We start from the raw sequence: 23,307 nt of genomic DNA on the forward strand, positions 1-23,307 counted from the left end.
ATATATATATATATATATATATATATATATATATATATATATATAAAAAATAAAGATTTGAAGGATCATTCTGATGATGGTAATGGTTGATGCCTTTGCTTCAGGTTTGTACCCTGGTCATGTTCAGGGTTCTCCATTTTGTCCTTTCCTTAAGTGGACTGTAAACTATGCAGGGAAGAGCACCAAAAGTCAGGGGAATAGTCTGAGCTTAATTATGTCCACAGACCTACTGATGTATCTTTTCCCTGAAACTGGCCGTCACTGGTTATCAAATGTTGACCAAGACAGACCCATCTGTGGGCACCGGAAATTAAAGTATTACGCTTCGTTAATAATTGCTTTAAGTAATTTCTCCAGAGTGCTTTACACGAACTCTGGGAACAGGAACAGTGGGGTGGTGTTTAGCAAGATCCATGTGTGTAGAACAGGATTGATGCTTCTTCTGTTTCTTATGTAGATGAAGAAAATGCTGACTCTTTTGGTGCTCAGTAGCCCAGATGGCTGAATGGTGGATGCAGGGAAAGAGAGCCTTCAGCCTGTGGGCTTTAGTACAGATAAGACTTCCCTTTTTGCTGAAGCAAAGGATTCATATCCAGTTTCTAAGAATCTTCACACCCCCACCATTACATGGTGAAATATTACTTTAGACTGTCCTGGCTTGGCATTTTTTTGGCTTCTGACCCATTAAGCCAAAATAGTGATCAGAACAATTTTTTTTATATATATATAGTGAGCAGAAGTTCACACCATGTTTTATAGCTCGGCCTTACAGGGGTGTGACCTGAAAGCTATTTTGCTGTGCAGAACCCTTTCCTAGTGTGCTCCCATACAGAATAAGCAAAAAAAAATGCTTTAAATATCAATCACTGCAAAAGCACAAAGCGCAAAAAAAGCGTTTGAGGGTTAAATCTTGACCTCAAGTAACAGAAAGCTTCCAGCTCGCTTCATCAGCTGGAATGAGCGTGGTTTCACCAGGAGACCAGCTCCGGATCCCAGTTTCACTTGGTCTAGGCCTATTTGTGCAGGTTAGTCTGTGTAGTAGAGGCTCAGCGCAGGTGCTCAAGTAAAGGCAGTTCGGTAGCCTCCTCCCGTAAACTGGGAGGATCTGATGTAAGGGGTGTGGTCTCTGTGGGCACAGAAATACCCACTGCATCCAGTGTTGGGCTGACCTCAGTGGGAGGGACAGGTGGGACAGGCTGGAAAGCCTAGGAAACAGTCACATTAATAAATTAGTTTAGCCAAAACAGCAATACTGTAATTATAGAACCTAACCAACTACAATAAAGCAACCCAGTCTGCTCACCTGTGTGCGGATGCAATGAGACAACCCTCCATCCCCTTCCACTGCTGCTGGCCCATTAAAGCCTTTCCTGCCTGACAAACTCCACTTGCTATAGATGGCGTCATAGTGCAGGCCGCTTCCATGGCCAAGCCCCATGCTGATGCCCCTCTGAGAGGCTCTGTGGCTGGCACTGTCCTGCAGGCTGCCTGGACAGAAACGCTCAGTGGGTGGCACAGCCACAGATGCACTGAAAGACAGCTGTGAGCTGGACAGGTGCTGACCCAGCAGGCCCTGGATGGAGGAAGTGCGCTGGAGAGAGTTTACCAAGCCTGCATCCATCCGGCCCTCGGATTGGCTAAGCAGGGTCAAGGGAAGGGGCTGAGAATGGACAGGCCAGCTCGGTCCAACGGGATTGTCAGTTCCTGTAAACAGAGGTCAGGGGTTCCAGTACTGAAAGCCTTAATAAACACATCAAATGTATGAACTCAAATCCACAGAAGCCTCTATGAATAGACAATCTGTTCTTTCACAATAATCACTTCTAAAGTGCTACCAGTGCCATAGCCTTACCCATGGATGGCTGCACAGTGGGAAGCTGGGACTGAGAAACAGTGGGCGCTGTGCTCTGGGGAGGATTGTTACTGATGGAGGAAGATCCACCACCGCAGTCCGAGTCTTCTATATTCCCTCCACTGTTGCAGCCTGCACCACAGCCTTTCTGCAACCTGCAGGAGAAAACAGAATGTTAAATATAGAACAGTTGTGAAAGTCAACAGAAGATCCAGCTAGTTACACGTGATGCATGCCATTGGGAATTCAAAGCACACTGTATCAGTGAAAACAGAATTTTGAAATCATTGAATATTTCATGACCTGTCCCAGCTGCTGATGAACCACGTGTAGATGTTGTGAGGGCTTATAGGCCCTCCCCAGACAGACCGGAGCTGGCTGTGACCTCCAGCGTATGAGGTGGTAAGAGGGGAGACGTAGATGGGGTATCCGATAGGCTGATCGCACGATGAGTTGATCATGTTGCGCAGCGCTTGCTTGGCATTCTGGATGCTGCCGCGCTCAGGGTTTCGGTTCCGCAGGAAGACCAGCTCCTGCTGCTGCCCGGCCCAGAGTCCACGCACACACTCTCTGTTTACCTGTAAAAGACGAGAGATAAATGCATCATGACATACAGCTGCAAAGTACACCTAACTTTAAACAGCCGAGAATGCATACTATAAATATTTACTCTCGGACACACATTTATTTGATTTTCAGAGTGCAGTGAATAGAGCTGATATCTCATGAAGTTGAGATAAACTGATATAAAGAATAAACAATAACCATAACTGAATTGTGTTCCTGATAAAGCCAACGCCTTGAAAATGACCCGAGTTAATTAACCTCTGGCACAAGATGCAACTCTGATGTGATAGCTATTCTGTTTACAAATCTCAAAAGGTCTTAGAATGGAGAATTAGTATTATTAGATAGTAGTATCTGATCATTTACAGCATTTTGTTAGCAGTGGGTGCTTAAATGCTGTGCAGATACTCCACCATCAGTTCATGGAGGTTTCTTGCCCAGTTATAGTTCCATGACTCCGTGACTTTCAGAATGGATTCCACAATATGTTTCAGGGCATAAACAGCATAACATGTATAATAAGGAAGCAATAAGGTTTCAGTTAGGGTTGGAGCCTCAGTTACAGCCAAACTATCTTTTCTGGGAAATCCAAAGGAGCAATCTAATTCTTTAAATTGTTGGTTATGCTAACTCTTACAGTTCAAACATTTTTCTGCTAAACACAATACTCTAATGCCCTTGAAGATAAATACACATAAGAATAGTATTCAGGCATTTGCAATAGTGAAGGTACCTTTATGACTCGGAAGCTGAGGAAGCGCTTGTTCAGCATGATGATCTTGTACTCGTCACTGCCATCATCCATGACATGACGCAGGGCCAAGAGAGAGGGCATGTTGGCCAGAATGGCACTGCGCCAAACCGGGTCTCCTTCATGAGAGATCAGCATCTTTTCTTCATTAGCAGTGATGGCATCATACAGCACAGCTGGATCCTCATACTCATCCGGAGAAGTAAAGTGGTCCTAAACACACAGGTGGCAGTAACAGACTCATTCTTTGAGGTGTGATATATAGAGCAATTGTCAAATGCAAGCCTATTTTTGTCTGAGCGATGAATACACAGCAGAGTTATCCCAGAAACCTGATTTAAGCTGAAAGAAATTGAAGGCTAGAGGTTTTACCTGGTGCAGTTTGAGGGACATGCGCACACCAGGCGCCACCACTCGGTTCAGAAGGTCCATGTCTGCAAACACCCACTCATCCCTTGGTGATGTGATCCGGAAATCGCCTTTGAACAGAGCATGGAGGCCATAGAGGAATGGCTCCAGGCTGCGAGAGTAGGAATGCAGAGGGAAATTCAATTCTCTTTTAAAGGAGGTCAGTAAAAATAAAACTAAGATTACACAACACAAACAAATCAAATATAAATCGTTACCTTGCAGACATGCTGTGGGACGCTGTGCCAAGAGCCCGGCGGCCCAGAATGCAAAGCCCAAAACAGAGCATGACCAGAGGGGATTCTCTTTCACTGTCCACAGGCTATAACACACCATATCATAATCAAGACACCATATGTTTTCATGAAATAATTTTCCAACAGTGATTTTAGTGGTGCAATCTAATATGTAACCATTCCACAGGAGTCAATTCTTATCCCATAAAACATTATTCATCCACTACAAATTGTTGGACGCTTGCGGCTTAGAAGCCGAAAACATGGCTTAAGAGAGGTACAGTGGGTTTCAATTATATACTAGTAAAAAGTAAAGTGTCAAAATTAACTTGGCTAACGCAAAGCTATATTGGTTTTTAAAACAGAAAGTGCACTTAAATATATACTATGCAGCCAGGAACTACTGTCAGAGCTTAAGTTACAGAAAATTAATGAACATCTGACCAATCAGAACTGAGCATCTCTGTGGTACCTTAAAATGCATCATCATTCCGAAAAGATCTAACTGTAGTTTATGACCCTGTTCTGAAGGGCACTGTTGAGAAGGGCAACCCGCACTGACCTTCTGTCTGCGGCTGTTGCAGTACTGGATCCAATCCAGATAGATCATACAGAAGGCAGCTGGGGTGATACCAGAGGCTCGGTGGTCATAGTCTTCATCAATGTTTAGGTTGAAGGTGGGGTCACTGTCGACATAGGAAGCACTGAGACATGGTTTTAATGCCTCCTGCACCGTCTCATTGGACAGCCACTCCTCCAGTTTGGGTGAGCGACTCACATAGTAGATGATACTCTGCAAGAAAGACTCAAATTAGTATTCGGATTTCTGCTGTGTGTTGGACCACTATATTTACAAAATAATAATAATAATAATAATAATAATAATAATAATTTAGCAAAAGTGGACAAAAATCTATTGTTAGAGTATCAGCAATACCTTGACATAGTAGGTGATAAGAATCTTGCGCAGGTCAAACACTTGCAGCATAGAGGCAGCGTTGTTGTCGCTGATGCTGTAGCCTTCCAGGACATACTTGGTAGCAGCAACCTCCCAAGCGAGCCAGCGCTGGCCAAAGGCTGCGTTGAAGGACAGCATGTGAGGCAGGTGGCCTGGCTCACAGCAGCAGCAGCCCTCATCCTCCTCCACCCCCTCAGTGATGGCCTCCACTTCTCGCTGCTGACAATAAGTACCTGTTCGATCACACACACAAAAGGAAGAGATGTAAACAGGATTTAACTACTGAAAAAGACTGAATTGAGTCAAGTAACATGTTTTAGCATTGATCATGAAAATATTGAAGAACAAGCAATTATAGTAAAACATTCTACATGTAAATATGTATTTAATAAGCAGCACTTTTTTTCTGTACACATTTTAGGACAATGTTCAACTGGATGTCAAGTATGATCTTCATACGATTAATGTGAATGATGAAGAAATGCTCAGGTCTAATGACGAACAGCTCACCTCTGAACTCCAGGCCTCTGAGCTGGAAGGTCACGAGACCATTGCCGATTTCAATGAGGTGCACGAGGGCATTGAGGTAGTCCGATGCCAGGATAAAGCAGTCGCCCGTGCTGTAGGTGCCCCAGCGGCCCAGTAGCAAGTCTCCACACAGAGAATGCTGCAGTGAGCGGGTCAGGTGCTCATAAAAGATAGAGTTTAAGTTGTTGTCATCAGCACCTTTATGTGGCGGAGAAAAAAAAAGAAAAAAAGTCAGTACCAAGGAAACAACAAATGCTAAAGCAAAGACACATATAGCAACACCTACCAGGGTTACGGTCAAGCTGAGTGGCCAGACGTGTATTGGAGTGATCCACCCTTTTTGTGCTGCATAGGGACACAACGAAGGTCAAAAGAGGGACGAGTGGTAGGGTAAAATATAACTGACAAAAAGTAAACACTTACTTATAGTCCCGCTCCCAGAATTTGACAGGGCGGGTGTAGGAGGTGACGAAGACGGCACTGCCCAGCACCGGGTTGAGTGGAGTGGAGAAAAGGGCAGAGAACAGAGCCTGCACAAACAACATGGCCGAGTCTAACAGCACGACAGCTGTTAAGGAAAACAACTTACAAGGTACAACAGAGCAAAATAACCCAGTCATCAATACAATAACAGGCTTTATTCTGAATTTAAATGCTTTAAACCATTAGGAACATAAACTGAGACATGAACCAGTAGATACATTATTAGAAAGATCATGCTTCATGTCACAATACACAGCAACATGGTGGAGTAATGTTCTTTTTACATTTTAATAGGACTCTTAGTTATGAAAACGCTGACACCAAGTGACATTACTTGCATGAACAGACACATTGATTTACATGCCCAAAATTAAGGTAGATATAATCAGTTAACTTAATCATGATTATTAACAGCATTAATAACAGAGTGAAGGATACGGGGCACGGCAAACGGCTGGGCGAAGGCATGAAACGCAGAGCCCCAAGTAATCTGCCACGGAGCGATGTAGGTCAGCACAAAGCGCAGCTTATACAGTAGGTCCCACAGCTGTACAAATACACAGTCACAGATGATTAAGTCAAGAAAGCAAAGTGAAACACTAAATATATTCCAATGGTAAAAAAAGAAAAATATGCTTATGATTGCAGTCAGGGAAGCTGAAGGCAAGCACTGAGAATAAGGAGGAGTTTCTCCTTATCAGCCATTTGGGCCCTTAATCAGAACACCACATATGTATAGAGCTAGTTCTTGCATAAAACAATACCATTACCTCAAACTGATTTTGTACATTACACACCAATCAGGCATAACATTATGAGCAGTGCCAGGTGAAGTGAATAAGACTGATGATCTCATCATGGCTCCTGTTAGTGGGTGGGATATATTAGGCAGCAAGTGAACATTTTGTCCTCAAAGTTGGTGTTAGAAGCAGGAAAAATGGACAAGCGTAAGGATTTTGACGAAGGGACAAATTGTGATGGCTTGACCACTGGATCAGAGCATCTCCAAAACTGCAGCTCTTGTGGGGTGTTCCTGGTCTGCAGTGGTCAGTATCTATCAAAAGTGGTCCAAGGAAGGCACAGTGGTGAACCAGCGACAGGGTCATGGGCGGCCGAGGCTCATTGATGCACGTGTGGAGAGAAGGCTGACCCGTGTGATCTGATCCAACAGACGAGCTACTGTTGCTCAAATTGCTGAAGTTGTTAATGCTGGTTCTGATAGAAAGGTATCAGAATACACAGTGCAGGACGGGTCAGGGCTGTTTTGTTAGTAAAAGAGGGACCAACATGTATGCAGGTGGTCATAATGTTATGCCTGTTCGGTGTATATATTGCACAAACAATTGCACACAGATGCACTTTATTCTAAATACAGCCAGTTTCTTCCACCAATCTAGTATTCCTTATATTCTTAGGGTATCATATGGTTGGGCATATGATGAATAACATTTGAATTTGGAATTATGATAAAATATCTGAGTGGAGGACATCAAACCTTGCTAAAGAGGATGGACATGAAGTAGTAATCAAGTAGGAAGGTTTCGGAGAAGCGCGGATAGTCGAACTGGAAGAAGAGGACGGTGAAGCAGAGAGTAACGTATTGTTGAGAGGGTGTGCAGAAGGACGAGCGAAGCAGCTTCATTCCAGCCATGGAGATGAACAGAGCTCGACCACTGGAGAGAGAAAAACACTCATTAAAATAAAATAAAGTGGGAGGAGAAATAAAGTGCGTAACACTAACAAGCAGTCATGGGTTTCCATCCACCCGCTTTCGGATTTCTTGACAGGACGCATTTTAAAGTTCATTCATTTCCACGAGATCTGAACATTCTGAATGAATTAATGACCTGCAGATACCATGTAGAACTGAGGTTCTTAATACACAACAATGATTATATTTGTATGAGAATGAACTTACTAAGTGCCAGGTTTGTCAGGGTTCTGGCTGATGGTGTGAGCCTCTGTGGTCAGGGAGTTCAGCACCACAGCAGGGTAGATAAAGTACTTCTCTACACACTGGAGCCAGGCATAGAATTTCTCAAACCACATGAGCTGAGCTGCATCTGTAACACACAGGGCATCAAATATGTTCTTGCCTTTCAGAGAAGTCTTAGATGTTTGTGTGTGTGAGAGAGACAGAGAAAGAACTCACCCCGAACCTCGAACTGGCTGTACTCGCGAGAACGTAGCACTGGGTGGGCCAGGCAGAACCAGGGAAGCTGCTTGCGAAACTGAGGCAGTAAGTAGTGAGTAAGAAAGCCCACCACCCCGGCCAGAATATAAAGAACGAAACTAAGAGCAGGCTGAAAGAGAAAAAGAAATAATTCAGGATGCTACAAGCAGGAACATATTAAATAGTAAGCTCTATCCTATTTAAAAATAAACAAATCTGTCACTACAGATGAGAAAAAATTATTTAGATCCTGGAAATGTAAAATCAAGTCAAATATCTGAACAAAAATGATAGTGCGCACATAAAGAGAGAAACCGAGGGAATCTTGCGGAATCTATACCGCGAAAGGCTGTAGAGAAATTAGTATATATACCCAATATTAATAAACTAATAAAGATCGCTTACTTATGCTGGGTAGAGAGCACTAACTAACCTGCAGAGCAATGAAGACCGTACTGGCACTGATTGCAAAGCTGATAATGGCCATGAGAGGACACATTACCAGGTCAGAGTGTAAAATCTCCCTCTGTAACAAAGAAAGAGGCAGCGTGAGAATAAGAAAACAGACTTTCACAACCAGTAACTACTTTTTTTCTCCCCCCAAGCAGTGATATGTGAAGGTACTGAATGTCCTGATTACCACAGAGTTGCGCAGTTTCTCTGGCAGCGGGTCCTTGATCTCCAAAGGAGGCTCCTCAGGAGTCCTGCTTTCCAGCTCTGGAAAGAATTTGGAACGTACCAAAGACCTACCAGAACGCAGGAAAAATAAAAAATTCAAATCAGGTTAACATCAGCCTCAACACACTCAAGACATTCAAACATATTCAGGAAAAGTTTCGATATTTTCTAAAATGAAATAAAAACAAAATGATTTGTAAATTTCCTCAAACCTTTATTTAACTGACAAAAGTACTGGTAACAGATGATGGTATTGAGACCGGGTATAAAAGAAGCATTCACCAAAGCCAGTCTTTGCAAGCAAAGATGGGTCATGGCACACTGCTTTGAGGCAGATTTCATGAGTGTATTTATAAAAATCAGCTCATTTCTCAAATTGCAAAGAATTTAGGTCTTTCATCTTTATTGTACATGACATTGTGAAAAATATTCTGGGAATCTGGAGAAATCCGTGTGAAGGGCAAGGCTGGACTGTGATGTGACCTTGAGCGCTCAGACGGCATTAAACGAGAAACAATCATGTTAATATGATAAATATAGCCACACAGTCTTGGAGTATTGCAAAACTGCAATCGTACCCTCGGTTTACGAATGATTAAGGGAAGATGACAAAGAGATAAACTAATTCATTCAAATACATTCAATTTGGAAAAGAAAATATCCCAAATTTTCCCAGCCATGGAGTTTGAATGAAAGTACCACATTCAAATGATCTTCAGCCTGATACTGACCACAGGACAGTGGGATCGCTGCTTTGCCTGCTTAAGTGGTATGATAAGGCAAGTAGGAGGCCACAGAATACCGAGAAGAGCACTGGAACATGAGCCTCTCCCCATGGGGCCTATATAATACAATACAATAAAAGAGAATGTGTACCATGATATGATAAAGCTTTTTAAGGTCTGCTTTTTTAACTCAGAATAGATCACTTACATTGATAGCGCCGAGGCAAAAGCCATAAACCAGAGCTGCTACTAACACACTGCGTATCAGACTGAAGAGTGAGGACAGGGGGCTTGTAGTGGCTAAAACACAAAGACAGATTAGATGGCGGACTAAAAAGGAGTACGGTCCATGTACGTGTGTGGGATGATTGCTTACCAGTTCCACCAAACATGTGCATGTCAATCTGCTCCAGCAAACACATGAGAAAAGTGTTGACCTGAGGTAGAAGTCCGAAGAGGAAGATGACTGGAAAACACAGGGTGAAAACTGCAAAGAGAAAAAATAGAGGAAGACGAAGTTGACATTTATTACTATTTATAGTTCTGAAAACTACATCATTAATTGTTTGAGTTTTTCCCCCCATTTCCAATATTTACTCACAGCATATTTTGACAGGGTTACAAATCTAACAGCGTGCAATTGAGCACTTAACTGTTTATATTTGTTAATGCATAACTATGAAGATTTTTAATAATATTGTACTTATATGCATGAAATTGTGAAAAATTACAAACACACCGATTCTCACAAATGACTTGCATTTAGTCAGACGAATAAAACCAGAAAATTCAAATTCACATAGTATGTATTCACATATACACTGATCAGGCATAACATTATGACCACCTGCCTAATATCGTCTTGGTCTCCCTTTTGCTGCCTAAACAGCCCTGACCCGTCCTGCACTGTGTATTCTGACACCTTTCTATCAGAACCAGCATTAACTTCTTCAGCAATTTGAGCAACAGTAGCTTGTCTGTTGGATCGGATCACACGGGTCAGCCTTCGCTCCCCACGTGCATCAGAGAGCCTCGACCGCCCATGACCCTGTCGCCGGTTCACCAATGTTCCTTCCTCAGACCACTTTTGATAGATACTGACCACTGCAGACCAGGAACACCCCACAAGAGCTGCAGTTTTGGAGATGCTCTGAGCCAGTGGTCTAGCCATCACAACTTGGCCCTTCGTCAAACTCGCTCAAATCCTTTTTTTCTGCTTCTAACACATCAACTTTGAAGACAAAATGTTCACTTGCTGCCTAATATATCCCACCCACTAACAGCTGCCATGATGAGGAGATCAGTGTTGTTCACTTCACCTCTCACTGCTTATAATCTTATGCCAGATCGGTGTATTATGACTTTAATATGCAAATATTATAAAAAATTCCAATAGTATTTGAACAGACTACTTAAATGCCACTAATGTATAGTTGGAGGGAGAATCAAAACTATGACAAGTAACAAACCTATGAGCATGTCTCTGGCACACAGCAGGAATTGGGCAGAGAAGAAGGTGACTCCATATAGGGAGAAAGGCTGCAGGTTGCTGAAATGGCCGGCAAAGTCAAAGACCCAAATCAGCATACAGCACAAGCAGAAATACACCGGCCGGCTGTACACGATGATCCAGTTATGACCCTGTGGAAGACAATCAAGCAGCATTTACTGAAAATGGCCTTCTCTCAGGTAGCTGAAACTGCTCCGAGACACCGAGCAAAAAGAATCAACAGAAGCTGTGTGTACTCACATGCATTGGGGAGGCTGCGTCAGGCTGCACGCTCTAGAAGAATACACATGAAGACTCGATGAATAATGGGTAAAAACAGAAAAATCAATGTTTATTAGAAAACAATTTGCTGTGTCTGGACTCACCTTCAATAAGGAGTACTGGCAGCTGGCGATGACGAGGCAGAACAGGAAGACCCAAATGTCCCGGAAGAAGCCGTGCAGCAGCAGTAAGAAGCCAAGAAAGGCCACCAGGCTGGCCAACACCACCGCAAACACATTCTCTCCAACCCTCCGATTCCTGCAACGCAGCTAGCCATAGTTAACTTACAGAAATACTGCTTTTTAATGACTATTAAGTTAGAAGAAATGTGATGTAATGTGTTACACCACTATGCAATATTTTCCTATGAAAGCCCATACAGGTGAACTGAATTCCTTACATAACAGTATTAAATTTAATTTGCTTGTTAATTGTACTCTCACAAAGAAAATATGCTTTCTCAGGATTGCACTATTTTTTAATAATAAACATTATAAATATTAATTTATAAATAATTTGAAATAGTTTTTAGTACTCCCATAAATATGAAATGATGGTTTTTAAAGATGCATGAAAGCACTGATAGAAGTACTACAACAAACAGACTACACAAATATATGTAACACTGCATAGAGGTCACTCACCTATCCAGTAAGGCCAGAAGGGCCAGCCGGTCATAGCGCACTCTAAGCCACTTCCCCGGCAGCACCCAGAACTTGTAGTACTGTTTTGGCTTGGCTTTCTCCTCGATCATCAGCGTGTTTTCCTGAGATTCCTGCAGGGACTCATGATCTAGGTCGAACTATGGAGTGAGGAACAACAAAAACGAACAAGGACTGATTTTAAACCATTAAAAAACAGAATTCGAATGGTCAAGGTGCTTGCAAGAAAACATCACACACCTCAGGCATCTCCAAAGGCACCCTGCGCACCTGCATGCCCTGGAGAACCACAGGTCTAGGCTGCAGCAAGGACAATGCTGGAGCCACGTCCTGTACATCAGTGGAGGTAAAGCTGGAGGACTGCGACTGTCTCTCACGCTCCCTGGAAAACACACAGCAAAGTCAAAACCCAGGTGACGAGGTTCAGACAGGTAAGAAAGGCTGTGTGGTTGAGACTTACTGCACTGGGTCCTCATAGCCTCCTCCGGCAGGTCCAAATGTGTATGATCTTTTTATACCTGGGAAACATTGAATCACTGATGAAAAAAATGACTCTCTTGTGTTCAAATACACCTGAACATGTAGTTTTAAAAATGAGATGCATTGAATAACCCGCAGTTTAATATGCATGTAATGCTCAAAAGACAAATCCAATGCCTAGCAACATCTCACCACCTTAATCCTCAAAGAAAGCAAGGACATATAAATATGCATGATTATGCAAATTAACCCCTACTTTCCTCTCCAGTCCAATTCAACCATTTCACCCTAATAGCTAGGTAACTCTACCAACCTTGCTACTACTAATCTTATAACTATTCTGACATGAAAAAGCAAGGTGGCATTTTTCCTGAACAGAACCCATATGTTTACTAGAACTGTTGGTCATTTTACATAACGATTTGTGTTTGCCGGTGACAAAAACGGCGAGCAGGCTTTACCACTCTCATCGTAAAAGTAGTGCACGGCTCCCTCAGAGGTATCATCAAACGTAGACGCTTCATGCACTCCACTTCGAGGGAGCAGCAGCGAGGAGGCGAACTGTAGGGCTGTAGGGAGGGCACGTGCGCGGGAATGGGACGACGCGCGGGCTCGTTGAAGGTCTTGAAGGCTGGGTGGGGAGCCCATGGTGGAAGGGGGTGGAGTGGGGTTACTGCCTGCATTATGTCTTCTGCGGATGGCCTGCGTCCTCTTTACACTGCTTACAGAGTCCCGTTTATTTACTTCCTCAGAGGCCAAAGCTGCATGTGACACGTTTAATGTAATAAGAGAATTCACAGGTTTGCAATAAGACTACATTGAGCTACAAAATTACTTTATGGTAGATAATTACAGAAAGTTCAACTAAGCACTGGAAAGTAACAACAAAGCTAAAGAATGATACTTACTTATTGACGTAATACTTATTAAGTATTTACTAAAACAAAATGTAAGCTTATAATATTTTTTGTTTGAGATCATGGAAAGCATGAGGAGTATGCACTGCTTACCTCCTCCCACAGCACCTTCTTCCAGCAGCTCTCCTGCCCTCCATCCTGTCTGGTTTCCAGCCCACGAGCCTCCCAGGGAGTCAAGTCTGTGAGCCCTGGGAAAAACCTCCGAGTGTCCAGTGCGAGCCTCCAGGTCAGACTTTGACATGGTAAGGGGTCGTGGAGCAGGAGTGGAAGCAGCTGCTAATGGCAAAATGGTGGAGGCCAAGGTTCCTGCGCTGGTGTGGCCTCCACCAGCACCATCCATGCTAAGCACTCTGGCATGAGTCTTGGCACTAGCCGTGCTGGCTGAGCGCTGTGCACTGCGAGTATGTGAGGGGCCTACTGCAGATGGGTCTTTTCCCTCATTGGGGCAAGGCAGCTGGGGGACAGGGACAGGTTGAGAGGCAATTCCAGGATCCGGGGAATAGCAGGAGGTAGACGAACTCGAGTCATCCTCATCCTCGTCGTCTGAACTGAAGCGCCGCTGTGAGCCCAAACTGGAGGCAGCGCTAGCATCACTGCCATCGTCCTCATCACTGGAATCCTCAAACAGGCTTTCGCTGTAAGCTTTGGCGCCTAGCCTGCTGCGCACAGGCACATAGTCTCTGCGTTGGCTGCGTCTATGATGACGGCGTCGATACGAGCCACAGTCAAAACTGCTGCTGCCAGCAGCGCCACGTTTACGCGGTGCTTTCCTGCGTCCAGGCCGCTGGGCCACACTACCTCCAGCGCGCAGAAGTTTCAAGTCTTTGGGCCGCACCACCTGCTGCTGCTGAACCTGTAGGGAAGGTGGTTCAACCAGCAGGTAGGGTGCAGAGGTGACAGCCAGGGCAGGTTCAGAGTACACCAGACCTGAGGGCACAGAGCCTGCCTGCCGTGGAGGGGGCACAGGGGGCATGGGTATGGCCCGAGCCTGATCACAAGCCTCAGAGGGGCCACTACTGCTAGAAGGAGAAGAATCGTGCAGAGATGGGAGCTGTGCCGGTGCATCCTCACCCTCCACCAGAGTTCGATCCAAGCCCTGTCCAGGGTGCAGCTCTTTGGAGGGAGATCGTAGCAATTCACTATCTGAGAAATCATCTGTGTCGCTGCCTCCCAGGAATGCAGGGTCCTCTGGCTGCTGGCAAGAACCCTGAACTAGAACTGCAGAGGAAGGCGTAGGGACCGACTGGTGCTGTTGCCCCAGCGATGGGCTTTCAAGCTGTGTAGAGTCTGTTTTCTCACTACGATAGCTGCTAACTGTGCTTAAAGTCTCTCGATCCGTGGCCACACAACTGTCTGTTGAACCGGCCGTTAGTGCCACACCACCGTGCCGGCATGGCTGCTCTACTCCAGGTCCAAAGGTCATTGGGTCAAGACCAAGGCCCAGCAAGTTCTCACTCAGTTCTTCGCTCAAGCTGCTCTTGATGAGAGGGCTGAGAGGGGCATCACCCAAGCTTTCAGACTCAGCTGAAGGGCCAAGTGGGGAATAGCCACTCATAGGAGGCTCCTCTGGCCTTCTCAGAGCCTGTTGATCCAGCACACTGCTGCAGGCCAGCGATGGCTCCTTCTCTTCTCCATCCTCCTGGCTGGATGGTGAGGGGGGAATAGAAGGACAGTCAGGCAAGGGCAGACTCCCAAAGCCTGCTGACCTCACTCCACCCACTCCCACAAGACTGGGAAAATCCCCAGCAATGGCCGCAGCAAGGCAGGACTGAACTACACCACTGACTCCTGTTGGGTCACACACCACAAATAATCACCATTTCACTTCAATCTGAACAATTCGACCTTAAAATAATAGACTCGTTATTCTTAAGGCTAAATGCTTAAAATGTAGGTGTATAGTTTGTGCTACTACCTGTATAACTGATCATTTCTAAATATACAGTGAAAATAGTTTGGGTCTTACTGATTGCATCCTGCGAGTTGTGCCGAAGAACCTCTCTGCGTGTTGAGGCCAGACAGTCACCGTCCTGCTCTTGCATCAGCTCTTTGAGGTCTTTAAAAAAAAGCAAGAAGCATGAAATTCAACCGTTTCACACTTTCCATCTGGCATATACACATGCATTTTTTTGGACTTCGGTAAAAGGTACATTGCTATTGAATTATGCAGCATGCACCTATACACAGCAAATCTAATTATGCACAAAGTATTAAAGATACAGGCCTTTGGAAACCAGTATGCGACAACAGACATACATACCCTTAGAACCTCCAGGGTCCTCAAGTTGTGGCAAAAATTCCTGAGAAAAGTAGACAAAGGATTACCAAAATACATTAATTCTTCATTTTAAACTACACTTTTAATATGAGAATAGTTTTAACATGCTCAAGCATTATAATTATTGGAACTATGAACTAGTTACACTATATTGCCAAAAGTTTTGGGACAGCCCTGCATATCCTGAATTAGAGCGGAGACTGAGAGCCAGGCCAAAACTGGGACGTCTGCCTTTACATGTACATGAATGTAATATGGAGTTGTCCCACCCTTTGCAGCTATAACAGCTTCAACTCTTCTGGGAAGGCTTTCCACAAGCTATAGGAGTGTGTTTATGGGAATTTTTGACCATTCCTCTAGAAGCGCATTTGTGAGGTCAGGCACTGATGTTGGAAGAGAAGGTCTGGCTCACAGTCTCCACTCTAATTCATCCCAAAGGTGTTCTATGGGGTTAAGGTCAGGAGTCTGTGCTGGTCATTCAAGTTCCTCCACACCAAACTCACTCATCCATGTCTTTATGGACCTTGCTTTGTGCACTGGTGTGCAGTCATGTTGGAACAGGAAGGGGTCATCCCCAAACTGTTCCCACAAAGTTGGGAGCATGAAATTGTCCAAAATGTCTTGGTATGAAGCTGAAGCATCAACAGGTCCTTTCACTGGAACGAAGGGGCCGAGCCCAAACCCTGAACTCAATGATTTGTGTCCCAAAACTTTTGGCAATTTAGTGTACCTTTTACAACACTGTGAGCAAGAAATAAAAAGAACTTTTACTGGACTTAAGGCTTCCATTTTAGTTAGCCAGTCACTGAGCACATCATCTGTGCTTTCTAAGCACAAAGGGATCTCAAACACAATGTTAAATACTGAACAAAGTTCTAATCATGGACAGATCGAAAATTACAAATGGCCTATGCTCTGTTATCATGAACGTGTTAAGAAATGTACAAAAAGAACAAAAAGGTTCTTACATTAAGTAGTGCATAGTTGTAACCCAGTAGCTTTATTTCTGGGCATAGTGTAACTTGCATGCATAACTAGTATGCCATCAATATACATGCAACAGTGGTCGTTTTGGCTTTTTGCTTCAGTGTTAGAATGTGACAGACCTTTAAATTACCAAAGACGAAAATCTACCTCTGCTCGAACTATGTATTAAAACCATCAGTATAAGAATTTTTGTAATTGTGATTAAATAAGGAATCCCAAAAATATGAAAGAAATGCATCATGACTGTTATAGTAGGGTTTTATTGGCATCAAGTGCTGAACACCATCCTCACCGACACTTGGTTCAGTCCAAACAAAGAATGCTGGGAGCTGCAGCGCACTGGAGGGGTTGAGTTCACCTTTCTGAACACTGTCATCTCCACACCAACACCACTGCCCCTGATGAACACACATCCCAGCAGAACTGCTTATCATCATCAATAGCTGAAATCCTCACAGACTACAGACTGAGGATATAAATTATATTAACAAGGTCAGATTCTCATAGTACTAAAATTACTTTACTTCAGCACTTTACCAGATGGGTCTCCAAGTAAGCTGTCACTATAGAATTGATGATAAATCGAATAAATGCATTAATATAAACCTTGCACTTGTCAAGGCTGTGAGAGCTGCTGCTATTGAAAATTAATCAACCTTCTGACCAGGATTAAGATTTCAGCAACACTGTGGTATAAAGTGAAATAAAAGCTTTCCAGTTAAGTGCTGGTCAGCCATTGATATATCGGAGTACCTGTGTTGGGTGCTATCATGAGCTCCTGAGCCCTCGTCACCTTCCTCCACTCTCTGAGGGTCTGTGGTCAGCGAGGCCTGCCTCTTCTCCACAATTTCTCCCAGGTCAAACATTGCGTGCAGGCGAAAGTTCACCACCTTTATAGCAGTGAAGAAGACAGCCACCACAGCGCAGTACACCCCAGCTACTACAACAGTGGGTGGCAGAGCCTGGAGAAAAAAAAATAAAAGAGCAAAAGAACAACGATAAATACACCGACGGGAGACGAGTTCCTCCAGGACCAGCAGGGGATAAAAGTACAAGGCATTTCCAATCTTTCTAGAGTTCACACTCTGAGGGAAGTGGTTAAATTAGCACAGTCATTTCTTTGATAAACTTTAGAGATTATAATGTTAAACAGGAAGACCACACACACAAGTAAAGCTCCCATTACATGTTGATGACGAAGACTAGACCCATGTCCTAGGGTTTGTTTGTCTTGTGTTACACTACAGATCAGCAAAAGTAATAATAATAAAAATAAAAAGATTCCTGGATTGCATTAAGGTTTGTCTCGATCTATCCATAGCTTAGTATTCATGTAGGTATTGAAGAAATAGTTCTGCTGTCTGCCTTTTTTTTAAAAAGGAGCACTGAAGCCAGTTACACAAGTGTGTTTTAAAGACACTCTGATTCAGTGATTCAACACAGAAATATTAGTGGTATTTGACAGAACATGGTGGTACTTAAGTTAGCAGTAAACAGCAGATATAACAAAAAGCACTTTTGCAATTAAACTGGAAATGGAAACGAGTGCAGAACAGATGTTTAAACAGATGAGCATGTTACACTGTTTGTTGTAGAGATTTATATGAGAAGGTGACGGCAACACTGAGCAAAAACTGAATACACTACACATTAATAAGAGTAACATGAGAGTAATGCTAATAACCACCATAGAGCTTAGTGGTTTGGGAAAGGTATATAATCCAGGCATAACATTATGACCACCTGCCTAATATTGTGTCGGTCCACCTTTTGCTGCCAAAACAGCCCTGACCCATCAAGGCATGGACTCCACTAGATCCCTGAAGGTGTGCTGTGGTATCGGGCACCAAGATGTTAGCAGCAGATCCTTTAAGTTTTGTAAGTTGCGAGGTAGGGTCTACATTTGCAACTTACAGGACGTAAAGGATACTTTTGATAGATACTGACCACTGCAGACCGGAAACACCCCACAAGACTTGCCTAATATTGTGATGCCAAAGCAGCCCTGACCTGTCCTGCACTGTGTATTCTGACAACTTTCTATCAGAACCAGCATTAACTTCTTCAGCAATTTGAGCAACAGTATCTCGTCTGTTGGATTGGATCACACGGGTCAGCCTTCGCTTCCCACTTCCATCAATGAGACTTGGCCAACCACGACCCTGTTTCCTGTTCACCACTGTTCCTTCCTTGGACCACTTTTGATAGATACTGACCACTGCAGACCAGGAACAACCCACAAGAGCTGCAGTTTTGGAGATGCTCTGATCCAGTGGTCTAGCCATCACAATTTGGCCCTTCGTCAAACTCGCTCAAATCCTTACACTGTCCATTTTTCCTGCTTCTAACACATCAACTTTGAGGACAAAATGTTGACTTGCTGCCTAATATATCCCACCCACTAACAGGGGCCATGATGAGATCATCAGTCTTATTCACTTCACCTCTCACTGCTCACAATGTTACGCCTGATCAGTGTATTTCCCATGATACACTATCATGAGGATACAGACCTGTATTGATGATAAATACATGACAGCTGAAAGCATTTAAATCATCATTTGGGCTTCGACTGACCACCATTTTAATAATCTAGTGAATAATCTAATTTTCAGATCCTGATTCAATCATGACCGTTTTGAAAAATAATTACAACTGAGATGATTACAATGAGATTCTTTCTCGACCGTTCACGTCTGTAAAGAAGGTTTTTTTTTCCTTTCTTGTATAAATAAGAACACGCGGGCACAGAGAGAGACATCGCCCTCTATTACTTTTACAAAAACAAAACCCGCTGAAGTTAATTCGGTAATTAGCATTCCAGACAGCTCGTCTGGACACGTCTGCCAAAACATCCTCAGGAGTCAAGACCTTCAGCTTTCTCTGGTACGTTACTTTATTCGCTGAATACAGACAAAGACAACATATTTTCACAAGACCAGGATGTCCGATCGATGCTGAACCAGTATATTTTTTATTTCAGTTTTCATTTTCAAGGGAGGACTTTTCTCCAACTTAGTGAGTATATGTACAGCTGAAAAAAGCTCGCTCTTTACCCCAAAAAAAAGGTTTTCAGGCTGGAAGTCAGTGTACAGAAATGAGACGAGCCAATCAGGTTACATCCTTTAAGATTCTAGAGCATGTGTCCAGATAAGTGACCCTAAAGAGAATCAACTCTAGAGAACACAACTTCTCTTCCCTCTCTCATACACACCTGCACACCACCAAATAAGTCGCATTTCGCCGTCACCATCGACTGAACGAATACCGATATATTTTCCAACGTAGTATTAAAAAATACATGTAGAGATTTCACAGATTAATAACGAAGCCGCATACGTGTGGCCCGTTTCGTTTGGGGTCGTTAGACTTTATAATAATGATGAGAGTCTTATGTGATTCAGTCCCGTTTAGATAAAGTAGTAGTGTGAAAGACTGATTCATTTTCAAGTAAAACAAATCCATTATCGAATCAATCGTCGTTTAATTGGTTGCTATTATAAGATATCTATGTAAGCAGTTTAATTAAGTACTTTCATTATTAATTCATATGAATAATTGACTATTTGTTTTCTGCGGCCCTAATTAGCCCAAGTCTCTTCTAAAAACGACATCACCCGCTATACATTTAGATTAAGGAAGCATATGACTGACACACACTCACACTTTAGTCTGTAGATTGTCATAACTGTTGTAATTTTGACGTGAAAGGCAAGCGCAAGGTACATTCTCACACCGGCTTGTCAGCATGCCAGTTTTCGTCTGGCGGAAATACTTTCCACTAAATCTTACGAGATTGACAACGCCCGCGTAACCAAAAGCAGCCACTGATACCATCCGTCAACATAACAAGGCTGTCTACACAAACATTCCTCATATGGAAGATAAAATCACTTCCTGGTCTCGGACCTTACCACCACTCACCATGTACAGAAGAAAAGGGAAGGCCAGAAGGAATATCCAGAGGTAGAGATGGAAGCAGTTGGAGAAGGTGCTCTGATGGGGGTCCACATACCAGCCTCCGGTCAGCGAAGCCCACACCCCCTGGCGCAAAATCTGTAGTGCTTGAGAGCCCATCTTTTCAGCACTGCCGCCGCCTCCTCCTCCTCCTCCTCCTCCTCCTCGAAGCTCGAATCCCTTCTTCCTTAAAGTCTCTGCTTTAACATTTCCACTGCTGGACGTTCATCAACGTGTCAAAGGAGGTTTCCCAGACGATCCTTGTCGACCGATGCTGACGGACAGACTCCTGGGTCACATGCTTCTCTGCTTGACCTTTGACAGCAGAAAAAGTGTTCTTTCAAAGATGACCACATGAAAACGTCGCCTCTGAACGACCACTAGTACGCTCTGAGAACTGTCCCCCGAAAAAAACACTTTAATAAATACAAAAAAAGAGCTTGCAGGCCTGTGTGTGTGTGTGAGAGAGAACTTAAAGCCTATCAGTCACTGAACTGAGGGAACCTTCAGAGAAATAAGCCAGCTTTAAGGGATAGGGATTCACTTACATGGTGATCATTTAGAAATTTTCCAGAAATATAAAAGAGGAGAAATCTCAGGGGGTGTTTAAGACCACTGTGACTCGAGATACAAACTTCTTCCCAATCCTGAGATCTTCAGCTGTCAGAATAAAGCAAGGAACCTGTATGGTTAAAAGATATGCACCATTAAACACGCAGTGATGCTAAAAACCTACTGAACATGATTTATTTCTAGCTTTATATATCTCATTTTATTGAGGCACACAGGTCTAGGCCGGAATAACATTCAGCTAGGGTTTTGTTCATCACCTCATTCTACCAAATCTAGGTTCTAGCTCACTAGAAACTAGGCTGAACGTGTCTGGAAATTTTAAGTGCACATTATTCATTTCATTTCATTTCATTATCCAGGTCAGGACTGATGTTATCGAGCCAGCCAGAGACGGTTAACGCAAACAAGAGCTAGCTAGCCACAGTATTCATGTAGCCGTGCTAGCTAGCCACTTTCTCTCATCAACGGGGTATTTATTATTACACGCGCACCTCGACAGGTCTAAAGTCATCCGGCGAGGACATTAAAAGTCTCCAGATTAAAATAAATAAACATGTTTTTTTTTTATCAGGAGCAGTTTTTCATGTGCTAGCCCAGTGAACGTGCCTGCTATTACCTCGGCTAGCTGGCTAGCTCAGCTAAGCAGCTTTCTGGCTGATCATTGTATTGGATTCTATGGAGTTAGCCAGGTTAGCCGATAGCCTGCTAAATCCTTCGAGTCAGGCAAAAAAATTTTATCCATCCGTTTATGGAAATGAAGCTTTTTGCTCATTTGATGTCAGCGGTCATTTTTTAAAAAAGAAACGTCCTTTCGTCACGGTGTTTCGATAATTCCTCAGAGGAAATAAAAAATAAAAATGAAAGCTCGCCTTTCAACCTTAGCTAAACTTCCACTGTCGAATCTCTCCATTCACACAGGTAGCAAACTCCCACTTACCGGAAGAGAACGGGAGTGAGAAACGATTGGACATATCACCGGTCAGTCTCGTCAAATACGGGCGCTGAATGGTTGATGGAGTCAGCGCGTGCTCACAGCCTGCTTCCTATTTCACCAATTGATCAGACGATCGGGGTTGCCAGATCCTCGATATTAATTTTTTTGTGCATAAATCTGAAGAGAGATTACTTCTGTGTGATTAACTTTGTATTCCAGAAATAAATGGCGAGTTGGTAAAATTCACATTTCTTTTAAACGAAAAGTTTTAACGTTGTGACTTTTTTTTAAATTTAAATTTGACATGATTATTTAACCTTTTTCGATCTAAAAAGTTCAATCTTTTTAATTTTTTGTTTGTTTGTTTGTTTGTATAACCAAGCATTAATCTAACCATCCATCCTTCCATTCATCCATCCATCCATCCATCCATCCGCTCATTTTACTATCTATCTATCTATCTATCTATCTATCTATCTATCTATCTATCTATCTATCTATCTATCTATCTGTCTGTCTGTCTGTCTGTCTGTCTGTCTGTCTGTCTATCTATCTATCTATCTATCTATCTATCTATCTATCTATCTATCTATCTATCTGTCTGTCTGTCTGTCTGTCTGTCTGTCTCTGTCTGTCTGTCTGTCTGTCTCTGTCTGTCTGTCTGTCTGTCTATCTATCTATCTATCTATCTATCTATCTATCTATCTATCTATCTATCTATCTGTCTGTCTGTCTGTCTCTGTCTGTCTGTCTGTCTGTCTGTCTATCTATCTATCTATCTATCTATCTATCTATCTATCTATCTATCTATCTATCTATCTGTCTGTCTGTCTCTGTCTGTCTGTCTGTCTGTCTGTCTATCTATCTATCTATCTATCTATCTATCTATCTATCTATCTATCTATCTATCTATCTATCTATCTATCTGTCTGTCTGTCTCTGTCTGTCTGTCTATCTATCTATCTATCTATCTATCTATCTATCTATCTATCTATCTATCTATCTATCTGTCTGTCTCTGTCTGTCTGTCTGTCTGTCTGTCTATCTATCTATCTATCTATCTATCTATCTATCTATCTATCTATCTATCTATCTATCTATCTATCTATCTATTTAAATTATTTAGAAAAAGATCAGCACAGTGAAATTCTTTCTTCGCATATCCCAACTTCGGAGGTTGGGGTCCTTGCAAAAGAAGTTGGCCAGATCTCTTTCTTTATTGGAAATAGTTTTTTTTAAATGTAAATATTGCTTTTTTATCTACAATTTTAAGTTCAATTTTTTTTAATTTAAAGATAATACCTTTTTTTCAATTAAAAGTTTACTCTTTTAGGTGACTATTTCATTAAAAGTTAAATGATTTTATTTAAAGTTGACTAAAGATCTTTG

The 23,307-nt window shown here is 42.9% G+C and overlaps 1 protein-coding gene across 5 annotated transcripts; it reads right to left on the bottom strand.

Moving 5' to 3' along the window:
• Positions 1–27: 27 nt before the first annotated feature.
• On the bottom strand, positions 28–22,017 carry LOC131369044 (pecanex-like protein 3). 5 transcript variants are annotated; one of them, XM_058415454.1, is made up of 35 exons: positions 21,922–22,017; positions 20,379–20,726; positions 17,208–17,416; positions 16,747–16,852; positions 15,450–15,489; positions 15,156–15,245; positions 13,283–14,977; positions 12,734–13,033; positions 12,253–12,310; positions 12,033–12,174; positions 11,775–11,932; positions 11,235–11,388; positions 11,110–11,142; positions 10,829–11,000; positions 9,736–9,846; positions 9,568–9,659; positions 9,366–9,475; positions 8,597–8,702; positions 8,390–8,482; positions 7,936–8,086; positions 7,702–7,846; positions 7,279–7,456; positions 6,222–6,330; positions 5,724–5,853; positions 5,587–5,645; positions 5,283–5,498; positions 4,752–5,005; positions 4,377–4,607; positions 3,797–3,900; positions 3,543–3,690; positions 3,153–3,383; positions 2,156–2,430; positions 1,853–2,007; positions 1,304–1,704; positions 28–1,205 (listed from the first exon to the last, which is right to left on the bottom strand). In XM_058415454.1, the coding sequence occupies exons 2-35, from the start codon at positions 20,529–20,531 to the stop codon at positions 1,047–1,049; spliced, it is 6,768 nt and encodes a 2,255-aa protein (XP_058271437.1). In that variant the 5' UTR covers positions 20,532–20,726; positions 21,922–22,017; the 3' UTR covers positions 28–1,046. The 5 variants fall into 5 exon arrangements, with proteins under 5 accessions (XP_058271437.1, XP_058271433.1, XP_058271436.1 ...); XM_058415450.1 differs by having other exon boundaries at positions 20,379–21,093; positions 21,922–21,936; XM_058415453.1 differs by lacking the exon at positions 21,922–22,017 and adding an exon at positions 21,601–21,912.
• Between the last annotated feature and the right edge of the window lie 1,290 nt (positions 22,018–23,307).

Source organism: Hemibagrus wyckioides, linkage group LG18 (genome assembly GCF_019097595.1).
Source record: "Hemibagrus wyckioides isolate EC202008001 linkage group LG18, SWU_Hwy_1.0, whole genome shotgun sequence".
In the NCBI taxonomy this organism is placed as follows: Eukaryota; Metazoa; Chordata; class Actinopteri; order Siluriformes; family Bagridae; genus Hemibagrus; species Hemibagrus wyckioides.